We start from the raw sequence: 21,373 nt of genomic DNA, 5'->3' as shown, positions 1-21,373 counted from the left end.
TCTGTAAATATGTTCCTCATATTGGTTAATGAATAAAGCACTGTTGGCCAATAGGAAAGGAAGATAGGAGGGACTAGGAGACAAGGAGGAAAGAGGAAGAAGGAGGAGTCAAGATGGAGAGTCTGGAGAGAGCTGGACGCCAGCTGGCTCTCCGAGGGTAAGAGGAGACCATGTGGAAATACATAGATTAGCAGAAATGGGTTAATACTTAAGACAGAGCTAGCCGATAAGAAACAAGTAACTGGCCAACAGCATTATATCAAATACAGAGTCTCTGTGCATTAATTGGAGCTGGCGGGACAAGACTAGCGGCGGGCTGGCAGAAAAAACTTACTCCTTACAGTGCCTGGACGGATGTGCTGCAGACTCTCAGACTATATATATATATCAGCCCAGACTACTATACCCAGCAAAACTTTCAATCACCATAAATGGAGAAAACAAGATAGTCCACAAAAAAGTCAAATTTAAACAATATCTATCTAAAAATATAGCCCCACAGAAGGTTCTAGAAGAAAACTCTAACCAAGGAGGTTAAATACACCCATGAGGACACAGGAAATAATATTATACTAACAAAACCAAAAGAAGAAAAGCACATAAACACACATACAAATACACACACACCACCACCACCAGCGACAAAATAACAGGAATTAACAATCATTGGCTATTGATATCTCACAGTATCAATGATCTCAATTTTCCAATTAAAAGACTCAGACTAACAGAATGGATGCAAAAACAGAATCTATCTTTCTGCTGTACACCTCAACATCAAGGATAGACATTATTTCAGGTTGGAAAAGATATCCCAAGCAAATGAACCTAAGAAGCAAGCTGGTGAAGCTATTTTAATATCTAACAAAATAGATTTCAAACCAGAACTAATAAAAACAAAACAATAAGTAAGGTCACTTCATACTCATCAAAGGAAAAATCCACTAAGATGACATTACAATTATTAATATCTATGCCCCAATTACAAGGGCATCCATTTTCGTAAAGGAAATATTACTACAGCTAAAATAACATACTGGTCCTCACACACTGATAGTGGAAGACTTCAATAGCCACTCTCACCAACAGACAGGTCATCCAAACAAAAACTAAACAGAGAAATACTGAAGTCTACAGATGTTATAAACCAAATGGACCTAACAGGTATTTATAGAACACTTCACCTAAACAGAAAAGAATATACCTTCTTCTCAACATTTTTTTCAAAACTGATCACAAACTTGGACACAAAGCAAGTCTCAAGAGGTACAGGAACACTGAAATAACCCCTGCATCCTATCAGACTACCAAGTGTTAGCGCTGCATAATTCTGGGTAGTGGTGGTGCACACCTTTGATCCCAGCACTCAGGACACAGAGGCAGGTGGATCTCTATGAGTTCAATAGCCTGGTTAACAGAGTGAGTGCCAGAACAGGCTCCAAAGCTACAAAGAGAAAACCCTGTCTCGAAAAACAAACAAATAAACAACAACAAAGAAGCTTATAAACTCATGGAAACTGAACAACTCTCTACTGAATGAAAAACAAGTCAAGACAAAAATAAAGAAATCAAGAACTTTCTAGAATCCAATGAAAATGAATACATAGCATGCCGAAACTTAGGAGACACAATGAAAGTCATGCTAAGAGTAAAGTTCATAGCACTGTTTACATAAAAAAAAAAAAAAGAAAAGAAAAAGAAAATTGGAGAGCTTTCATACTAGCAACATAATAGCACACCTAAAAGCTCTAGAACAAAAAGACGCAAGCTCACCCAAGACAAAGAATCAATGAAACAAAGAATGGTTCTTTGAGAAAAATCAACAAGATAGACAAAACCTTATCCAAACTAACCAAAAGAAGGAGAAAGAACTTCTAAATTTAAATCAGAAACAAAAAGGAGGACATAACATTAGACATCAAGGAAATTCAGAGAATCATAAGCACATACTTTAAAAACATGTACTCTACAAAATTGGATAATTTAAAACAAATGGATAATTTTCTCAATAGGTGCTACTTAACAAAGTTAAATCAAGGTCAGATAAACAATTTAAATAGACCTATTACTGCTAGTAAAGCAGAAGCAGTCATTAAATGCCCTTTCCCTGTAAAAAGCGCAGAATGAGATTGTTTTAGCAGAGTTCAACCAGACTTTTAAAAAAGTGTTAACGCCAATACTCCTCAAACTATTCCACAAAATAGAAACAGAAAGATTCTTTTTATGATGCCATAGTTACTCTGATGCCCAAACCACATAAAGACTCAACAAAGAAAGAGAATTACAGAGCACTCTCCCTTATAGAAGCAAAAATACTCAATAAAATGCTTGCAAACAGGATCCAAGAACACATCAAAAAGACCATTCACCATGATCAGTAGGCTTTATATCAGAGATGTAGGGATCTTCATACAACAGACAAAAATCGGTCAGTGTAATCCACCATATAAACAAACTGAAAGATACGAACCACATGATCATCTCATTGGATACAGAAAAGGCCTTTGACAAAATCAAGCACCCATTCATGATACAAGTCCTAGAGAGATTAGGGATACAGGAGATAAACATTAACATAATTAAGGTAAAGGTTAGCCTATAGCTAACATCAAAATAAACATGGAGAAACTCAAAGCAATTCTACCACAAGACAAAGTTGTTCACTTTCTCTGTATCTATTCAATATAAACTTGAAGTTCTAGCTAGAGCAATAAGGCAACCGAAGGAAATCCAGGGGATACAAACTGAAATGAAAGAAGTCAAAGTATCATTATTTGCAGATGATATGATAGTATACATTGATGATATGATAGCATACATTAAGTGACCCCAAAAATGCCACTAGAGAACTCTGACAGCTGATAAATAAAGTAAGGAATAGGCAGACTTTTCTTTCTTGAGTCTCTAAATGGAAAGAGATTACTATGCACACCAAATCTACTTTGCAGATGTTGCTATACTAGACAATTTCTGGCATAATACTCCAGACATAGTAATTCCAGGGATAAGGAACTGGAAAGAAAAAAGGGTATGAAAATGTGTTTGTTGATGAGGTCAGGACTGAATCCAGGCTTTGCTGGTATGTTTCTATATAGGACATGAGATCACAACATGACTGCTGCTAGCATTTGTGGCTGTTAGAGCAGAACAGTCTAGAATGCAGTCAGTCATTGTCCCACCACCACCTGAGTCTGTTATGTAATACAGAAAAGTCAACTTTATCTAAATTTTACAAAGTTACTACAATGTTAAGTGTTACACTGCTTCAAACAAAATAAACAGCAGTCATTTAAAAATTGGTTTAATGCCACTAATAAACAAACATATATATGTTGTGTAAAACTTACACAACATGTCTTAAGAATAGTTTATAATAACATAGATGATAGTGTGACTTGAAGTTGTGTAGCTGAGGCCTAATCATGTTAGAGTATAATAAGAAGAGGCATCCAAATGCCTGCTAACAGAAAATGATGTTTATTTTACCTTGAGTCCTACCCACACTTTCAAGACCAAGCAGCCAAAATTCAACCTGTGCTCTTATCTGTCCTCTGGTCTTTGAATCTGAACAGCACATTCTGTAACCTATATACGCCCAAATGTCAGTCAAGTATTTGCCAATCTCATCGCTTCATTGAGTTAAATATAAGCTCCCAGAGAACAAACTGTGTGTCCCTATAATATTTAAACAATGCTAGGTCTTCAGATGTTTTCACTGCCTTTATTAGTACCACTTCTTGATCTGCAGAACTAGAAAATCCATTAAATAACATTTCTATGAAACAATAAAACATGGAGCAGAGAGGGCAAACAAACAACAAGAACAAAAAAACTGATGTGGGGCTTTTAAAGCTGATTACCAGGTTGGGGAGATGGCTAGATGGGTAAAATGTTTGCCCCTAAAGCATGAGGGCCTGAGTTTGATCCCAAGCACCCACATAAAGCCAGATGCCTGTGTGTTCATAATCCTAGTGAGAGTCAGTCCAGCCAAATCAACATGTTCTAGTGGGAGATTCTGTCTCAAAAACTAAGGCAGAGAGCAAGAGAGAGAGACAGCTAGCCAACTTTGAGCTCTGACTTCTACTCTCATGTGTCTGTACCTCTGTGTGTGTGTGCGCGCACTCACATTCTTGTACATTTGTGCAGACACAATTTAATTTACAAAGCAGAATGGGTAGTTCTTTAGTCACGGAAATATGGTGATATGGTATGCATATTCTTCGGCAATTACCTGGCTTTACAGACCTCTAAGGCCTATGCATGGATTGTCTCCAGTTCCTTTCTTGCATTAGGTGTGCAGGCTTCACCTGGGGACAGTGGTTTCTAATGTCAGTCCCAAAGAACCCCAAGACTCTACCAGGTGGGATGTCCATCATGGCCATATGACTTGTGGCTGTTCCTGCCCAGGTAGCAAAACAGGTGTTTGGCCTCCAGATAGCGTTAAAAAGATTTCTGCTAATCAAGGACCCTGTTTGCCTATAGTTGAAGGACTATTAGCTAACTCCATAGTGAGTCCCTGCCTTTTAAAGAAGTAAAATGCAAAGCCAGCTTCCCGTCCATTTTTTTCTTCCCTTCTCCTTTAGAGATGGACAGTGGCAGGAATATGAGTAATGGTTTCACCAGTAGTGGCCCTTGATCAAGGAAATGTTCCACCAAATCAGGAGCCATTATTCACAAAGGGTGATTGTGACCTGCTGCTTATCCAAACATGTCAGTAATTCCCAGGAAAAGAGTTAGCCTCGACTACCTCTGTAATTCACTTCTCAGTAATTAGTTCCTCTGCTTCTGCTAGAACTCCCAGCTCACCACTGACCTTGGATAAAAGGCTGCAAACAGTGACATCATTTTAGTACAACAGTACTGGAAAAACAATGCTGCCATCAGACGAAGCTGTGAGCCTCAAGCTTCTCCAACTACAACGCTACGGATTTTCTAAATTCTCCTCATCCCTATCCATGTCTGCATGAAGAGAAAGAGTTAACAATGGTGGCAAGTAAAACCTTTAGATCAATGGCACCTCCACTATAAACCCATGGTTAATGAATTGTTGGGCAATTCGGCTTAAGACTCTGCTCAATGAATGGGTTTTTAAATAGTTCTGTGGTTATGAGGATTAAATGAGATAATGCACATCGGACTCCACCCAGCATGAGACCCAGAGTAGGTTTCATTAAACTCTAAGAAAAACCTTCTAATTAGTATGGTTGATTTTCTTTTAAAGAATGGAGATGACTGGACTGGGGAGATGGCTCAAGGAGTAAAGACGCTTGCTGTGGATTCCTTAACCCACATGGCAGGAGAGAACCTACTACAGTCATGTGGGTGGTGGTGCCTCCCCTGCACACACAAAATAAACAAACGCAATAAAAATAAATTTAAAAGGAGTGGAAGTGTTTATAATCAAATCCCAGTGGTGACATATAAGAAAGCAAAAGCTTCTAAAAATTTAAGGCTTCGATAGCTGTAAATAATGCAAACACACACACACACACACACACACACACACACACACACACACATCAGTGATCAGTGCACAGTCTTGGGGAAAAGCGGGGGCATGATTTGAATCAAGTTCCAACTTTAATGGCCACGCTGCTTGACTTGGATCCTTTGGGCAGTTGGTTAGAAGGTTTTTTTCCTTAGGAATCACACATCGGTTCTATCAAGGAGGGGTAAAAAGAATCTGCCCTTCATTTACCAGTCCAATGACAAGTCGAAGCCCCACCCCTAGAAGCTGTGTGACCCCACGTGTGGCTCGAGGGGACACAACCCACAAGGGGCATAAGAGAGACTAAAATGACCCCGGCTCCCTTTCTTCCAAACGTCAGGTGGTGGTGGGTGGGACAACGGCCAGGGTTTGGTGGCCCCTGACCTTGGCCAGGGTCATTGTGTTTGACACCAGTCCCCTTCTTCGCCGCCTACCCGGCGCTGCGCACTGCCCCTCCCGCCCTCGTGGCCGGTGATTGACACCAGAGTGGGTACATACGGGTCCACAGCGCAGCAGGGCTGGCGTAGGGAAACATGGCTTTTCCTCTCCCGGCCTTCCGCCCGCATCCAGCCCGCCCTGGCACGGCCCGGGGGACACTCCCGACCCCGCCTGGCTCCTCTGCCTGTTTCCACGGGTTTTCATTTCCCTGGCCTGGGAGACTCCTTTCGTTGCTTTTTCTCTACCCCGAGAAAACCTGGAGTTTGCCAAGAGGAAACTCCTGCGAGGGGGATGGACACCCGCCCTGGCTGCTGCTGGCAAGAGGTGGAAACCATTCCAGCCAGGAGTTGATGGAGAGGGCAGGACACGTCCCTAGAGGGAAAGTAACACTCGAAGCGCAGTGCGGGGCCAGCGAAGTCTGCAACAGGCATCTGCAAAAGGAGCGGGCAGCAGTGGTGCCCAGTGCCTGAGTTACTACGCAGCGCATCGCTGTGTCCATCGCAGCGCCGGGGGCTTGCTCCGAGCACACTCGAGGGCCTGCGAGCAATTTTTTTCAGCAGGACTTACCTTTCTCTTCGGCATAGTGACTACGTTGGTGCCGCAAAAAAAGTAAAGCAACGGGCTGGGCCGCTTGGCACGCCACTGGATGCTGCCTAGCTGCTGCAGCTGCTCCCGCAATGGGCTCGGCTAGCCCGGCCTCTCCGACCTGCACCTCCGCTTCCTCCCCCGGTGCTTCACTCGCTCGCATCCCGGTCCCCCAATGGCGAGCCCCGCCAGCCGGCCGCGAGGCCCCATTGGCTGAGGGAACGTTCTAAATTCCACGAGGGCACGCCCACCCCTGCTCACCCGGTACGCGCAGTTGTAGTTTTTACTTCACTGGAAAAAAAATATATTGCCTGGCGACTGAGCATGCCCAGTTCAACCAGTAGCCTTTAGGCCACTATCCTGGAGTTTCATTGTTTCACGAGCCTTCTGTGGATTAGAGCAGTGTGCACCTTCATAAAAAAGAAGAGTTAAGTATTGACCTGTTAACTTTATAATGTAAATAGGAACACGGGCACCCTGTACACTTGTTATACACAAAAGCTTGTAACGGGTGTTCACGGTGTAGATCTGTACAGGGTAGGAAGGTCTTCTACTCAGGAAGTCTTACAGTTTCTAAGGCTCTCAGTCCTATCTCTAGCAAATACAAAAATGTCTTGATCTAATTGTGTTTTATTTTATTATTTATTATTTTAATCTGTGATTACAAGTTACATACAAATTCAGCCAATTAGCTCTGTGTGAAAATGGATATAGTGTGTTGTGGGAATTAGAAACTGAGAAAGGTAGGAACAAATTTATATTTTATGTACATTTAAACAACATATGCCAAGTTACCTTTCATGTATAATGTAATGTTTCTCAAAGTTCTACAGAGAATTGCAAAATGTATGTCTGAACTTATAAAACCTGTTTTATCCTGGTGAAAGACCTGGGTGGTGGGATTAGGGGAGAATTTTAGGTCAACAACCTTTATAAACATAAAGACTCGGATAGAATTTTAGCAAATCAAATTCAACAACATTAAGAAGATAATACATAACCAGGGAAGTTGGCCCTGGGAACACAGAATTTGCTCAACGTCTGAAAATCAATCAGTGTAATGAGCACATTACTTTAATAAATAAGGAATGTGATCATCTTAACAGCTGCAGGAAAAATGCTAGTGAATAGGTGAGCAAGTCATGATAAAGTTGTACAATGGAATATTATCTGCTATAAAGGAAATGAGCTATCCCTGCTCAGATAAGTAGCAAAAGCAAAATGCAAAGTGAAAGTCAATATAAGACACTACAATGAGTAATTTCATTTATATAAAATTACAGGAAAAGCAAACTAAGCAAAGTTAACCTCAGAATCATTCACAAAGCACAAGTCTCACCATAGGAAACTGCATGGAAGCTTTATACTACATAGGGTGAAATTTACCTTGCTCCTACAGAGGCTGCGTGGAAGTATGAAACAAAGTTATCAGACAATTTATTTTAGTGCGGACTTCACCTTTTCTTTGTTAATTTTCATAATGAATGAGTTGAAATCCTTGCAAACTCGAGAAGTAATGAATGACTTCCTTTTTTGGTGTATCTTGATCTTTTTCTGTCACTACTTGGCATGCTTTCAAGGTCCTGCTGCTTTTATTTTCTTAGTGCTCATAGTTTCCCATCTTCAGTCAGAGAGAGTCTTCCTTTGGACATGGTCCCAGTTGTCTGTGACAGATGCCTTACTCTCAGAAACTCAGTGCATGACATTGAAAAGAACTAAGGTAAGATCGATTCATTGCTTTAAAGCTGCAGGAAACATAGAGGTTTGCAATTTTACCACTAAACAAATATTTATAAATGAATACGTCTTGGAAGAGAGTTAAATTGCCAAGTGCTTGGTGGTTGAAGAAGAAGGAAAAAAAAAAAATGCCAGGGAAAATATTTTTAGTAAGATGTGTGGGGAAGATGCTGGGTAGTGTAAGAATGTAATCTGAGTTGAAGTGTGCTTTTGTTTTGGGCAAGTGTTTTGCCACTGAGCTACATTCCCAGCCCTGTTGTTTTTCCTTATGGAGATTTAAGGGTGACAGTGTTAGGGATAAGGTGACTTCCCAAACTCTCTTGTAATGAAAAGTGATTCATAAAGTTGGTTTCTTTCACGGATATTTTTCAAGACCACATACTTAGGTAAGAGTAGCAAACAAAATTACGGTCACTATTTAACGAACACAATAAAACAGTGGTGAAGAAATGAAAGCTTGCTGGCTGGATAAAGAAAGCTCACTGTGGCCCTGGAGGGATGGCTCAGCAAGCAGTTAAGAGTGCTGGCTGCTCTTACAGAGGACCCAGGTCTGATTCCCAGCACCCACTCCAGGTGCCCTTCTCTGACTTCAAGGGCATCAGGGATACACACCAGCAGGCAAAATATTCACAAGTAACACAAAAGGAATAAATAATTTTTTAAAATGATGATTATGAAAAAGCTTGAGTGTTTGAGCCTCTCAGTGCATTTACAAAAACTGGAAACAACTTCAGTTGAAAACAGCAGTGGGTGGCACCTGCCTAAGCAGTGCACTGGAACAGTGTACCCTCCCCACTGGCACACCTTAGTCTTTTATACCCTTCAAGACCAGGGGAATCAGTGCTGAGGGCAGGAGGAAGAGGCAAAAGAATGAGCTGACAGGCAGCTAGAATTTCAGGTTAAGAGCTAAAGAGTCCTGAACTTGCCAAGTGTGGGATGGCAGAGGAGATCAAGCTGAGAGGAGACAAGCTCACCTCTATGGCTGGGTGTATTCCAGAGAGCATTTTCAATGCTTTCCCGAATGACCAACCTCTAAGACAGTGAAAGCTTCTCAACAGGATTCAGGTACTTCATGAACTCAGACAGAGGACAGATGAATCAAGGGAGTACCTGTCTGGAGAAGACAGAAGGGAAAATTGGGAAACAAACTTCAACCTCCCCCCTTTCTTTTTCAAATTTGTTGAAATAGTAAATTTCCTGACCTCAGCCTTTCTAACGGCAAAACCACTTATAGCGTCATGGCTGTCATCAAGGAACAGGGGAGAGAAAGAAACACAGAGAGGATGAAAATAAAATGCATTACTCCTGGTAGACTTAAGTGATGCTTTATAAGATGATTATTTCCATTGGGAGATGCAGCTTTGAACAATCATATTAAGTGAATTAAGCCTCTCTCAGAAAGATAAATATCATGTGTTTTCACTCCTATGTTTTGGCTCCTAGTTTTCATACAGATATGTAGAATCCAATGTGTATATATGACATGACAGTAAAAGAGAAACTGTCTAGAGAAGCAGAGAGGACCAGTGGGATGGAGGAGTGAGAAATGGGCAGGTGAGGAGCATGAAGAGGATGTGCTCAGTGGACTTATATTCTTGTATGGAAATGTCTTTATGTAACAGTACCATGTATCAGTAGACACAATAGAATTTTAAGTAATTTAAAATAAAATAAGATTAGTTCCATTTCCCATATATTTGCACACAAAGACACACATGCTGTGTGTGTGTGTGTGTGTGTGTGTGTGTGTGTGTGTGTGTCTATGTACACTGGGTGTATGTGTGTGCTGTAAGATAAAATGTATTTCTATTATTGGTAACGAATATTTAACAGTAATGCACACTTCTAATGAAGTTTGTGGGGCTTCAGTAATTTGTCTCTGGAAGAAATTTGCTCAATCTTCAAGTCGCAGAAGGAAACTTTTAAAGGAAGTTTGAAAGGAAAAGATTATTTTGCAAATCCCTCCCAACCTCTTATTCCACACCCATCCCTCCCCACCTTTCCCTCCCTGATATAAGGCAGGCTCAGGCAGTTTCCCTTCAGTTTTTGCTGGAGAAGCCAGTTCTGCAGTTTGTAGTATTGTTGCTTCTAATACAATTCCAGATCATATCAAGGGTCTTTAGTTAATAGGTCCATGAATGCAGAGGTGAATTCGAGTGTAACAACAACAAAAACATTAAAAAACAAGCAGAAGATGAGAAAGGAGCACTCTAAGAGGATAATGAGGAAGCAATAACAAGAAGACAAGTATCATGTGTTCTTTTTTTTTTTAATAGAAGAACCCATACATAAATACGTATGTGACATGACACGTAAGAATATTGTGTCTTACAGGCAAAGTGTCTAATTTTCTGACATGTTAACTTTGGGAGGGACTAAAGCAACTGAGGTATTTCTAAGAACCACTGACCCTAAATCAAATGAGTAGCTTACAAACGGTACAGATTCCTCAACTCCAACTCCAACACAGGCTTATAACTGGAGTATGTGTTTCAAATAAGTTTTCTATAATCTAGCTCTAGACTAGGTCTGGGCTCTCAAAACATATGTACCAAATGCTGGGATAGTTGTTCTTCATTCTAGGACCATGATACAGCATTTATGAATATTTCTTTATGAAACTGTGTCTTGTCTGGTATACACTAAGTCCTCTCTATAACATTGTATCTGTTTGGTATACTCTAAGTCCTCTCTATGACACTGTATCTGTCTGGTATACACTAAGTAAACTCTATGACTTCTTTCTGGAATACACTAAGTTATCTCTATGAAATGGTGTCTCTTCTGGTATTCACTAAGTCATCTCTAGATAAGTTCTTGGAACTAATACAGCATGGGCATTCTGAGGATAGCTGTTCTTAGGGATGGTTTATGATATCATAAGTAGTAAAGGAATGCACATCAAATTCTCTTGACTTCAGTATTTCTGCAAAGTGGGAACACAATCCTGTAAGTGAAGTTCTCCATGCAGATTTCACCTTGTGTTCCATTTTCCAGCTTGCCTTGGTACTGATATTTTCCCACTCTTCCTCTTCCTTAGCTTTGAGATACCTGAAGAGGAATTAATCCTGTACACACCCAGATTAAAGCACCTCTATCTTCTCATGAACCATTCAAGGTGTCTCAGACCCCATATCCTCAAAGCCAAAATTCCTGCAAGTCATACCTTTTCATAGTGTTACTATGTTAACAATTTTACAAACACCTGTAGCTATTAGCAGCAAGAGAGACCAGGTTTCTCTGTAACCCTCTGACTGGAAACTTTCCTCCAACTTCCGTCCAGTTTAATCCATGTACAGATAACTTGCCTCAAGTGTATTTACTTTTCCTTGGTTATGATGGTGCTTGAACTTATAGGAATGTGATTAATTCACTCTTTGTAGCTCCAAAATGACTATGTGAATATAAATTAGACACACTTGGTAGCTAGGTTCAGGACTATAATCCTTTAGTCATCTCCTTCTACATGTCCCACACAAAGGGGCAGTTGGTTTAAAAAGGAGAAACTGAGCTGAGGGAAGCCCCCAAGGCTTGTGATGAGGACATAGCCAAGTAAAGATGACTCCTATCCCCTTAGGGGAAAGAGTACAAGGTACCAAAGACCAGGTGAGAGTTGCTGCCAAACCCTCTGGCAGAGTTACACATTCTTGGAGGCTGCTGTCATTGCCAGCCCACTCTCAAATGGGACCACACCCTGTCCAATAAGTTGGTAGGTCTTACCATTTCAGGTAGTGACTGCATTTCTTCAAATACCAGAATCCCCAGGAGTTGACAAGAGCCATTCAACAGCCCATCCCTGGCCTTGCCCAGAGTAGACTTGCCTTTCAAACCAAAACCCACCATTTCCCTTTTCTTAATATAAGCAAAGAAGCCTAAATTAAAGTTAAAAAAATGAATGAAAGCTGAAGCTTAAGGACATGGGAATTAAAGAAATTATTCACTAAGTATCATAAAGTGTCTGGAGATGATGTTCAAGCTAGCTTGGTTAGTACCTTTTCTAACTGTGAAGCACTAGGTAAGAATTCAGCCAGACACCAACATGAGTTCGCAACTTAAGAGTGAATTTTGAAAAGGGATTTTATAGTCTGCTTTATCTCAATAATTTACCTCTTTACAACACAAGAACCATTTTGCAACTTTAGCAAATGCTTATCAAAAGTCTTATGAGCTGCAGTCACAGTTGTGAATTCAAGTCCCAACTTACTGAACTAAGACCACATTAGTTGTTAACATCTTGGAACCTAAGTGGACCTTACAGCAATGCTAAAACAGAGGCAGCTCTTAGGGGCTAAGCTAAGCTTCCAAGTAACAGTGAAGACCATGTGTTTGGCACTATCTTAATAATTGGTTCAGTTTCAGGGACAAAAATAAATTGCTAAGGTATATTGAGCTATGTGTGGGCAAAGATGTTAAAAGCCAACTGAAATTATTTTGTTGCAATTGAGATGGACCAAAGTTGGACTAAAGGAATAGCTTTCTCAAAGAGAGGTAGATGTTTGAACAGCATGTATTACACACACACACACACACACACACACACACACACACACACACACACCAGGGTAAAAATTCTTACTATAAACTGTGTTTTAAAAAGACATTCTTCAGGGTCAGAGTCTTTCCTTGGGTAAAAACTCTGTCTTTTATAAGCAAGTTTGAACTTGTGATAGGCTTAAAGGCCTTCCTGCATTCGGGCAGCTGTGCCCGTCCTGTCCCATATATGAGCTGGTGTTGTTCATATAGGATTGGAGGAAGTTGTAGAAGTTCTGGAGAGACCAGGGCAAGAGTTGGGCTGGGCATTCTCCATGGTGCTTTTAAAACCATTTATTTTGCAAAATGAAGAAAATTGTTTATCACAAGGGAGTACCACTGTAAACCTTTTTTTTTTTTTTCTAACAGAATTTAGATTTGGAAACAGTTCTAGCCAAAACAAAACAAAGACTTTTGTTCCCTAGCTCTACTGCAAATACAGGTTGCTAAGTGACAAGGCTTGTAGTAATGCAATGCATGCAAAAAGCCACAGGGCCTTAGTGTAAACACCACCTGCCATTAGGGTTAGGGTTTAACCTTAGTTCTGTAGCATCCATTCTGCAAGCATAGCAGGCCTATTACACACCAGAAATAGTGTCTTCTTGATTGAGATAGTGTTTTGATTTGTAGAGTGTTTTGATGCAGAAGAGGTGTGGCTTCCTTTGATGACCAGATCTGAGGAGTGACTTTGGGAGCCTTTCCAGCTACTTTGAACCTGTTTCTGTAGTTTTGCTTCCTTCTAACCTAGAATCTGCTTCTTTAGTTCTTTCAACTATTTTACAAACCACTAAACATCGAGTCTCTCTACCCTTACTTTGGGTAGAGTGTGTCTTTGCAGAGAAATCACAGCTTATAGAATTTCTTATTGATTATTCAGTTATATGAGTTGTATTCCCTCCCACTGAAGCTGTGACTGGGGGAGAGGATGCAGAGAGATCCACTATACTTGTGTGCCTCTGAGTGTATGTGGTAAACAGAGCTTTTAGAATCACCCACTTGATTAGGGTTTCTGTTGCTTTTATAAAACACCGTGACCAAAAGCAATGGGGAGGAAATAGACCTTTGGGGGAGGGAAGGGTTTATTTCATTTTACAGCTTGCAGTCCATCATCCAAGAAAGTCAAGACAGGAGGAACTCCAGGGAAGAAACAACACAGAGGCCATAGAGGAGTTCTGCTTACTGGCTTGCTTCCCAAGGCTTGCTCAACTATCTTTCTTATATACCCCAACACTACCTGCTGGGGGTGGCACTACCCACAGTGGGGTGGGCCCTCATACATCTATCACAAATTAAGAGAATGTTCCATGGCCAAACTGATTTGGACATTTTCTCAAGTGAGGTTCCCTCTTCCGAAATGACTCTAGCTTGTGTCAAATTGACATAAAACTTGGTAGCACCATACTCCATTGGGCACAGCTAAGAAAATAAATATCTTATTTAAGCTTCTGGAACTTTAGAAATTTTGTTGCTTCTGAATTATACCTTACCCTGAAATGACATAGAACTTATAACCTAAGAATGGAGTATATCTTTAATAGTAAACTGTAAAGTACATTGCTTTCGTTTAACGGCTCTTCAGAGGGAATCAGAAAACTATTACTGAGGACTAGACACACAGAGCTCCACATGTCCTAGTGTTGACACATTTGGTAAAACTTTTGGTCTGCAACAAATTAGAAAATCAAAATGGCACAACTGACTTTAGGGCGAGGTTGAGATAAGGTATTAATTGTTTATCGGTTGCTACAAGTTGCACTTGCTAAGAGAAGGATGAGTTTGTAAGGATAAGTGAAAGAGTCTACAAACTCAGAGACTTCATAATGTTGGAAAAGGGAACTGCCTCTCACCCCAAGTGATGAACAATAACATTATTGCTTGAGCTACAAAAGCTGATAAAACTCATCAAAAATCAGATCAGTGATAACATGGGCTGTTGTGTCCTGTTATGCCATGCAGTTGAATCAGTGACTCAAAATGACTTAAAATGGTTCAGGAAAGTACCGTTGCTAATAAAAGGGAAGAATTTAAGTGGGAGGAATATAACAGTCTAAAGACAGATCCTGGGGCAAAAGAATAAAAAAAAATATATCTAGAAAGTAATCGATATGGAGCCAAGGAAGCATAAGTTTGTAAGGACAATTTCATCATTAGAAGATTCCAATTTTGACTACATGTGACCATGGTTCTCTGAGACTTGAAGTAACACGAAGCATCTCAACATGTATAGGCAGGAAATAGGTTGGGAAAGTTGTTCAACGTTTAAGGCAGGCATATTCTCAATTCTCAATGACTATCTTAGGCAAGGGCAGAGTAAAACTTGCTGAAGGGAGAATCCTAGAATCCTGGAGGTCAGTGGACAATGAACCCTTCCTAGGAGCTCATGTGGAATATCCAAGAATCATTTCTTAACTCCAAAGTAGACATTCTATAACTCCTAGACAGCCAGATATTGGACTGTGAGTCAATGGGAGATGGTATGTGATAGGCCTGTTGTAGAAGCTTTCTTCACATTATGCTACGTGTGGGACTTGTGAGTTCTCTTTCTCAGTAAGAGGAGTCTGTGGAAATACTTTATGTACTAGAAGAAAAGAGAAAAACATATTTGTACCCAGAGAAGAAGGCTGGTAATCATGATTAGCATTCACCAAATAGTCCTGCCTTATGCTTCCATGAAAGAAATCTCCAGAGTATTTTCATCTTGCAAAATGGAAACCTGAGGCACCAAAAAACTCCTGAATCCAGCCCACTTCCCTTGTAATCAACATTCTGTCCACTTGGTAACCACCAGTTTCCTACCACCAGATTTCTCTACAAATTATACGGCTCTAGGTCACCTATATAAATGGAACCATATAGTGTTTATTTGTCCTTTTTCCCCCGTCTTGTTTTACTTAGCACAACATCCCTGTCCATGTTTTCCTGCATCATGGGATTTACTTCTTATTTGAGGTTGAATAATATTATGTTATATAAATATGTCATGTATTATTTATCCATTCATCCAGCAATAGTCTTTTGGGGTGTTTCTAGTTCTTCACTATTATAAACAATACTGCTCGATTGACATGATCCCTGAGATCCAGCATACAATTACTGTATATTTTAGTTTCTTCCCTGTTGCTGTGACAAAATATCATGACCAAAGGCAACTTATGCAAGAAAGGACTTATTTTTGCCTGTGGTTCCAGAGTGATGAAGTCCACTATGGCAGGGAAGCCTGGCAAGTGGCAGGAGCAGGCAGATGAGAGCTCATATCTTCAATTACAAGCACAAAGCAGAGAGAACGAACTGGGAGTGGGCTGAGGCTAGGAACTCTTACAGCCCACCCTAGTGACATATTTCCTTTAGCAAGACTGTAGTTTTTCCAAAACCTCTTCAACTGTGGACCAAGAATTCAAGTGCCAGAGCCTATGGGGGACCTTGCTCATTCAAACTACTATACTTCCTATTGCCTGCTACCATATTCAAGGAAGCACATACTAAGGTGAGCACTATCCAGTCTAAGTTCCTGTATGATTGAAATGGCACAGATCCCTTCTTACACAAGAGGTACATGTAGGATGAGTGAAAAATAAGGCTTTGTTACTTTAAGTCATTGGGATTTTTGGGGGAGGGGTCCTATTTTATTTTCACTGAAAATTAATGTTTTCATTTTTAAAAATAAAACTTGGTTCTTCTAATGTTTGGAAAAGAAATTTAGCATGCTAGAGGCTCCCTTGTGGGAAAGGCTGATAAATGTGAGCTCTGTTACATATTCCCTGTGTATCTATCCTGCCCAGTTATACCTTTCTTGAGGCCATGTTTGTGGCCATGTCCATGTCCATGGCTTCTCCTTCATTAACTGGTGTAAGCCTGGGGAGATCCCAAGTCATGTCTCATCCCCCCTCCATTCGTCTTGCTGTCTGTATTTTAGTGTGTTGACTTCATTGCACCCTGTATATCTGAGAGGATTGCATTTGGCTGAAAGCATCAAACCTTCAGATAATTGGGACAAAGAAAAGGGGAGCTGAATTTCTTCCTAGCACTGAAACAGTTGACATCCTGGTTCCTCCACTCATGGGGACAGTCTGTTTTCCATTCCCCTTCCACGCTCATCAACATTGCCTTCTGTATCCTGGGCTGAGTGCTAGAACCATCTTCATCTTACATATGTGCATTTGGGACAAATGCCTTTTATGGAAACTCCCAGAAGCTGCACCTATTTCTACTTCCATTCCATCAAATTCATCAAAGGAAACTTAAAAAAATGGAGTTTCTACTGTTGAAGAAGAGGAAATTGATGCTCCAGTGCTAGTAACTATGGTTGCCAGAACAATTATCTCCAATGCTGGGCATCCTAAGTTCCAGGACATTCATGTGGAAAGCAAGGGCTATGCAGTTATGGTTAAGGTAAGGATTTGAGATGGGGAATTATCCTGCATTATGTAAGTGAGTTCAACTAATAGGATAAGTTCTTAGAGGCTGCTGCACACTATTAAACCTCAGGGTGGAGGCCACCCTTGGCCATTGAATTTCTGAGTGTCATAAGTGTAATACATTGAATGCATGGTCGGATTTTCCTCTATGACTGGAGTTTGATAGTGGTCACTGCCAAATCCATACCAAAAATAAAAATATAAATAAAAATAAAAAAATTTTAGAGGCTATGGATGTAGGTCAAGAATAGCATATTTGCCTAACAAGCCCAAGGCTATTCAGTGGTTCTCAACCTTCCTAATTGCTGAGACCGCTCATATTGTGATGACACCCAACTATAAAATTATTTCCTTACTACCTCACAACTGTAATTTCTACTGTTATGAATTATAATGTGAATATCTGATGATATGCAGGATATCTAATATGCCAATACCTGAAGGGGTCATGACACACAGGTTGAGAACTGGATAGAGTCTAGATTCTATCATTGGGGGGAGGAGAAAGAGAGGGTGGGGAGAGTGAGAGAGAGTGAGAGTGAGAGCTAGAGCAAGAAAGAGAGAGAGGGGGAGTTACCTGTGAGCAGAAAGGAGCTAATAACATCCAGGGGAGGACCTGAAAAAACTCTAGTGAGAACTCAACCCACTGGGGCAGAAAGGAGACCATGAGTCTAGGAATGTGGGTGACCTTTAGAAACCAAAAGAGGCAAGGAAACAGATTTCTCTGGAATCTCCAGAAAGCATCAATATAATCAGTAGCTTTATTTTATCATAAGTAGAACCATACTGAACTTCTGACCAGAAGACAATTCCCTTTTGTGGTTGTAAGCCCCTACTCCTAAGGTAATTTATTATCGAAGTTAATAAGCCAGCCATTTCAGCCAATGTGCCATATTTATTTCTGCACATTTTTCTATTCTTATGTTACATACTAATACCCTAACCAAGGTGAAACTCTTCAAATCCCATTCATCCATTGTAACCTAAAGATGGATGGCAAATGCATTTTCTGAAGTCATGCAATTTTTTTTCATGATGGAAGCAGGGTTGAGCCCCAATTTGTTTTGGCTGAAACCTATAATAGTCTTTAGCATTTTGTTCAGCCCTCAGCGAGGGTAACATGTACACTGTAAGTGTACAACGGGCACTTACCATAGAGGTTAGTGGCTGCTTTCACACTCTGTGCTTGTGGGATCTGCTTCTGCCTGCATGCTTCTGTGCTGGTGTATTATCTACAGCCTATAGCACAGCAGAAGGCTGGGAAGAAAATTGCTGGTTCAGCACTTTTTCCAGACCCCCTTCACCCATCAAGTAATCCTGTGTTGTCTGAGACCACTGAATTGTACCATGATTAAGTATGATTCACAATGGTGTCCCGAAGGGGTTGCAAGTTCCCATGATGTGATATGAAATATCAAAGAGAAATTATATATAGAACAGCTTTGTCATCACCTGCATATGATAGCATTCTGAGGAGACAGTGTGGTAGCTCTCAGTCAAACGCAGTTTGTTAGATTGACCTTTAAGATTAATGGAATGCAGTTTAAGGAAAATGCAAAGTCTAGTTGTATTACTGATTATTAGAGTTGCTATGGTATGGCTGCCACTGACATTGTACTTCTTTTAATTAGCAAATGCTTTAAAATGTAATGAGCCAACTTTGCCTTTATTCAGCAAATTCAGTAGACAACTCCTACATGACAATTTTGATAGACAATGAAGAGATATTGTGAGTAAAACAATTGAGTTAAATCTTTCTGTAGTATAGCTGGGTGCTATGCTCTCCAGAACTTAAAAGGCAGGGTCAGGAGCATTGCAGATTCAAGACCAGCCAGGGCTGCATCACGAGACCCTGTCTGAGAAGGAAGGGATGAATGAATAAACGGCACAAATAAATATTAAATTCCAGTGGGGATGAGTGCTGCTGAAGGGAGGTTATGTTCATATCAGCTTATTGAAGGCAAATTTAATTAAGCAAAAGTCTGAAGAAAGTGCTTTAAAGTAAGCAGGGAAATCATAGAAGCATTGAAGCAGAATAGCATGTACAGCATCCCTATGGCTCATCACCATTCTGTGTAAGGGAGATCTGTGCATCTGAGCTGAAAAGAGGGCTGGAAGATGTTCCAGGTGATGACACTGACATAAAGACCAGGTTGAGGATGGTTTAACAGTGTGACTTTTGTTTTATTTTAAGAATGGGTCAAAGCACTAAAGGAGGGGAAGTGATTGGCTGGGTTTGGTCTGGGAAATCCTGGACAGGGTTGCCAGCAAGTTAGTGGTACAAGAAAGTATGGAGGACTATGAGATGATCATTTTAGGAAAACACACAATTAAGATGGCTGCAAACCATCAATTCTTGGTTTTTGCCCTGATGTCACCAACAGGGTAAAAACTACCCAAGCAAGCAACAACAAACTTAGCTACTAAGAGTATTTTGTTGTCATCCAGTGCTCTCTTGATCATAATTGATATCACTCCTTAGTATTTAACTCTTTTCCCTCAAGTCCTGGGGACTGAATTCAGGGACTCATACATGCTAGACACATGTGTGAAATCGTCCTACAAGGTTGGACTTGGGTATGGCTGCTATGGGGCTCTGAGGGTTTAATTTTGATCCTCATACTTTTGAATGATTCCTGCCTTACATTTTCAATTACTGTGTTACAACTCCACGACTAAAGCAACTTGTGGAAGAAAAGATTTATTTCATCTTACAACTCTCAGGTTATACTCCATCACTGAGGGAAGTCAGGGTAGGAACTCAAGCAGGGCTGTAACCTAGAGGCGGGAACTGAAGTGGAGGCCATGGAGGGGTGCTGCTGACTGTCTTGTTCCTCTTGACTTTCTCAACCTGTGCATTCTCTCTCTCTCTCTCTCCTCTTTTGCCTTTTGCTCTCTCCCTTTCTTTTTTTATTAAAAAAATTATTTTTCATTTTACATAACAACCCAAGTTCCCCATCCTCCCATCCTTCACCTTCTCAAGCTTGCCCCTTCTCCCCTCCTCACCCCCTATCCACTCCTGCAGGGGGTAAGGCCTTCCAGCCAGGTGGGGAACCCAGGAAAAACACTAGAACCTTATGATTCATTTGTTTATTTTGAGGGGTCTATTCATGTGTTTAACTGCACACACCTAGTAAAAGGGTCTTAGACATAATTACTTTTAGTATTATTGGCCCTTTACAATGCCCATATCCAATCTATAGATAAATTTATTTTGCATAAGTAATTCCAATGAGACATTAAGATTATATACAGAATTAAGGTTGTTAAATTGCTATCTTCAGATACCAATTGTACCTGGATGTGATAGAACACACCTGTGATCCCAACACTCTGGTGGCTGAGGCAGGAGGATAGTTAGTTCCATGCCAACTTGTCTATGTAATAAGATACTTTCTCAAAAAAAGAAAAAATATATTAATGGTAATGACTAAGGTTCAGAAATATAAAGTAGATAATAAATGCTAAAAGATAACTAAAATTGTATATTGCAAATATTTACTCAACCCAAAGGAAGGTCTTTGTGAATAAATTGAGAAAACAAAGACATTGTATATAAAAAACAAAATAACAAGTGTAAATCTTATGTTACCAATACTTAAAAGTGCCAATGGTTTAGGTTTTCCATTTAAAGGATAGAGATTGACAGGTCTATTTTGTTCAGTTTTCATTTAATTACATACTGCTTGCATGAATCTCTTTAGATCCAACAGCACCAAGAATTCTAAAGTAAAAGGATGAAAAAGAGATACCTCAAGTATCATTCAGGTTGATGACTGCTCTATTCACAACAAGTAAGAGATAAAATCGACTTAGATGTCCATCCACAGACGAATGGGTCAAAATGTAGCACATGAAGTTGTATTCAGTCATAAAGTAAAACATAAATAAATAAAATAAACTTTAAAAAATAAGAAAAATCATGACATTTGTAGGAAAATGTCTTGAAATTAGAAATTATTATGTTAAGTAAAATAAGCTATACTCTGGAAAACAAATAGCTTCTCCAATTCATGCTCTCAATTTTACTGTGTGCGAGTGTGTTCACGTGCGCGCGCGCGCGCGCGTGCGCGTGTGTGTGTGTGTGTGTGTGGGGGGGGTGCGTGTGCACATACATGCATGCATGACCAAACTAAAAAGAAGAGAACGGAGACCACCATAGAGTGAAAAAGATCTTAAG

The 21,373-nt window shown here is 40.3% G+C and overlaps 1 protein-coding gene across 5 annotated transcripts in view; it reads right to left on the bottom strand.

Moving 5' to 3' along the window:
- Positions 1 to 6,665, bottom strand: part of Hmgn3 (high mobility group nucleosomal binding domain 3) — a 36,947-nt gene extending 30,282 nt beyond the window's left edge. For 2 of the 5 annotated variants that reach the window (XM_051207908.1, XM_051207900.1), the window contains exon 1: positions 6,494 to 6,665. In XM_051207908.1, coding sequence (XP_051063865.1) covers positions 6,494 to 6,508 — 15 coding nt within the window. In that variant the 5' untranslated portion in view covers positions 6,509 to 6,665. The remainder of the gene's footprint in view (positions 1 to 6,493) is intronic. The other 3 variants (XM_051207915.1, XM_051207931.1, XM_051207923.1) reach the window with 2 other exon arrangements.
- Between the last annotated feature and the right edge of the window lie 14,708 nt (positions 6,666 to 21,373).

The sequence above is a fragment of the Phodopus roborovskii genome, unplaced genomic scaffold (assembly GCF_943737965.1).
Source record: "Phodopus roborovskii unplaced genomic scaffold, PHOROB, whole genome shotgun sequence".
NCBI classification, from domain to species: domain Eukaryota; kingdom Metazoa; phylum Chordata; class Mammalia; order Rodentia; family Cricetidae; genus Phodopus; species Phodopus roborovskii.
This window is presented reverse-complemented; position numbering and strand designations above follow the sequence as displayed.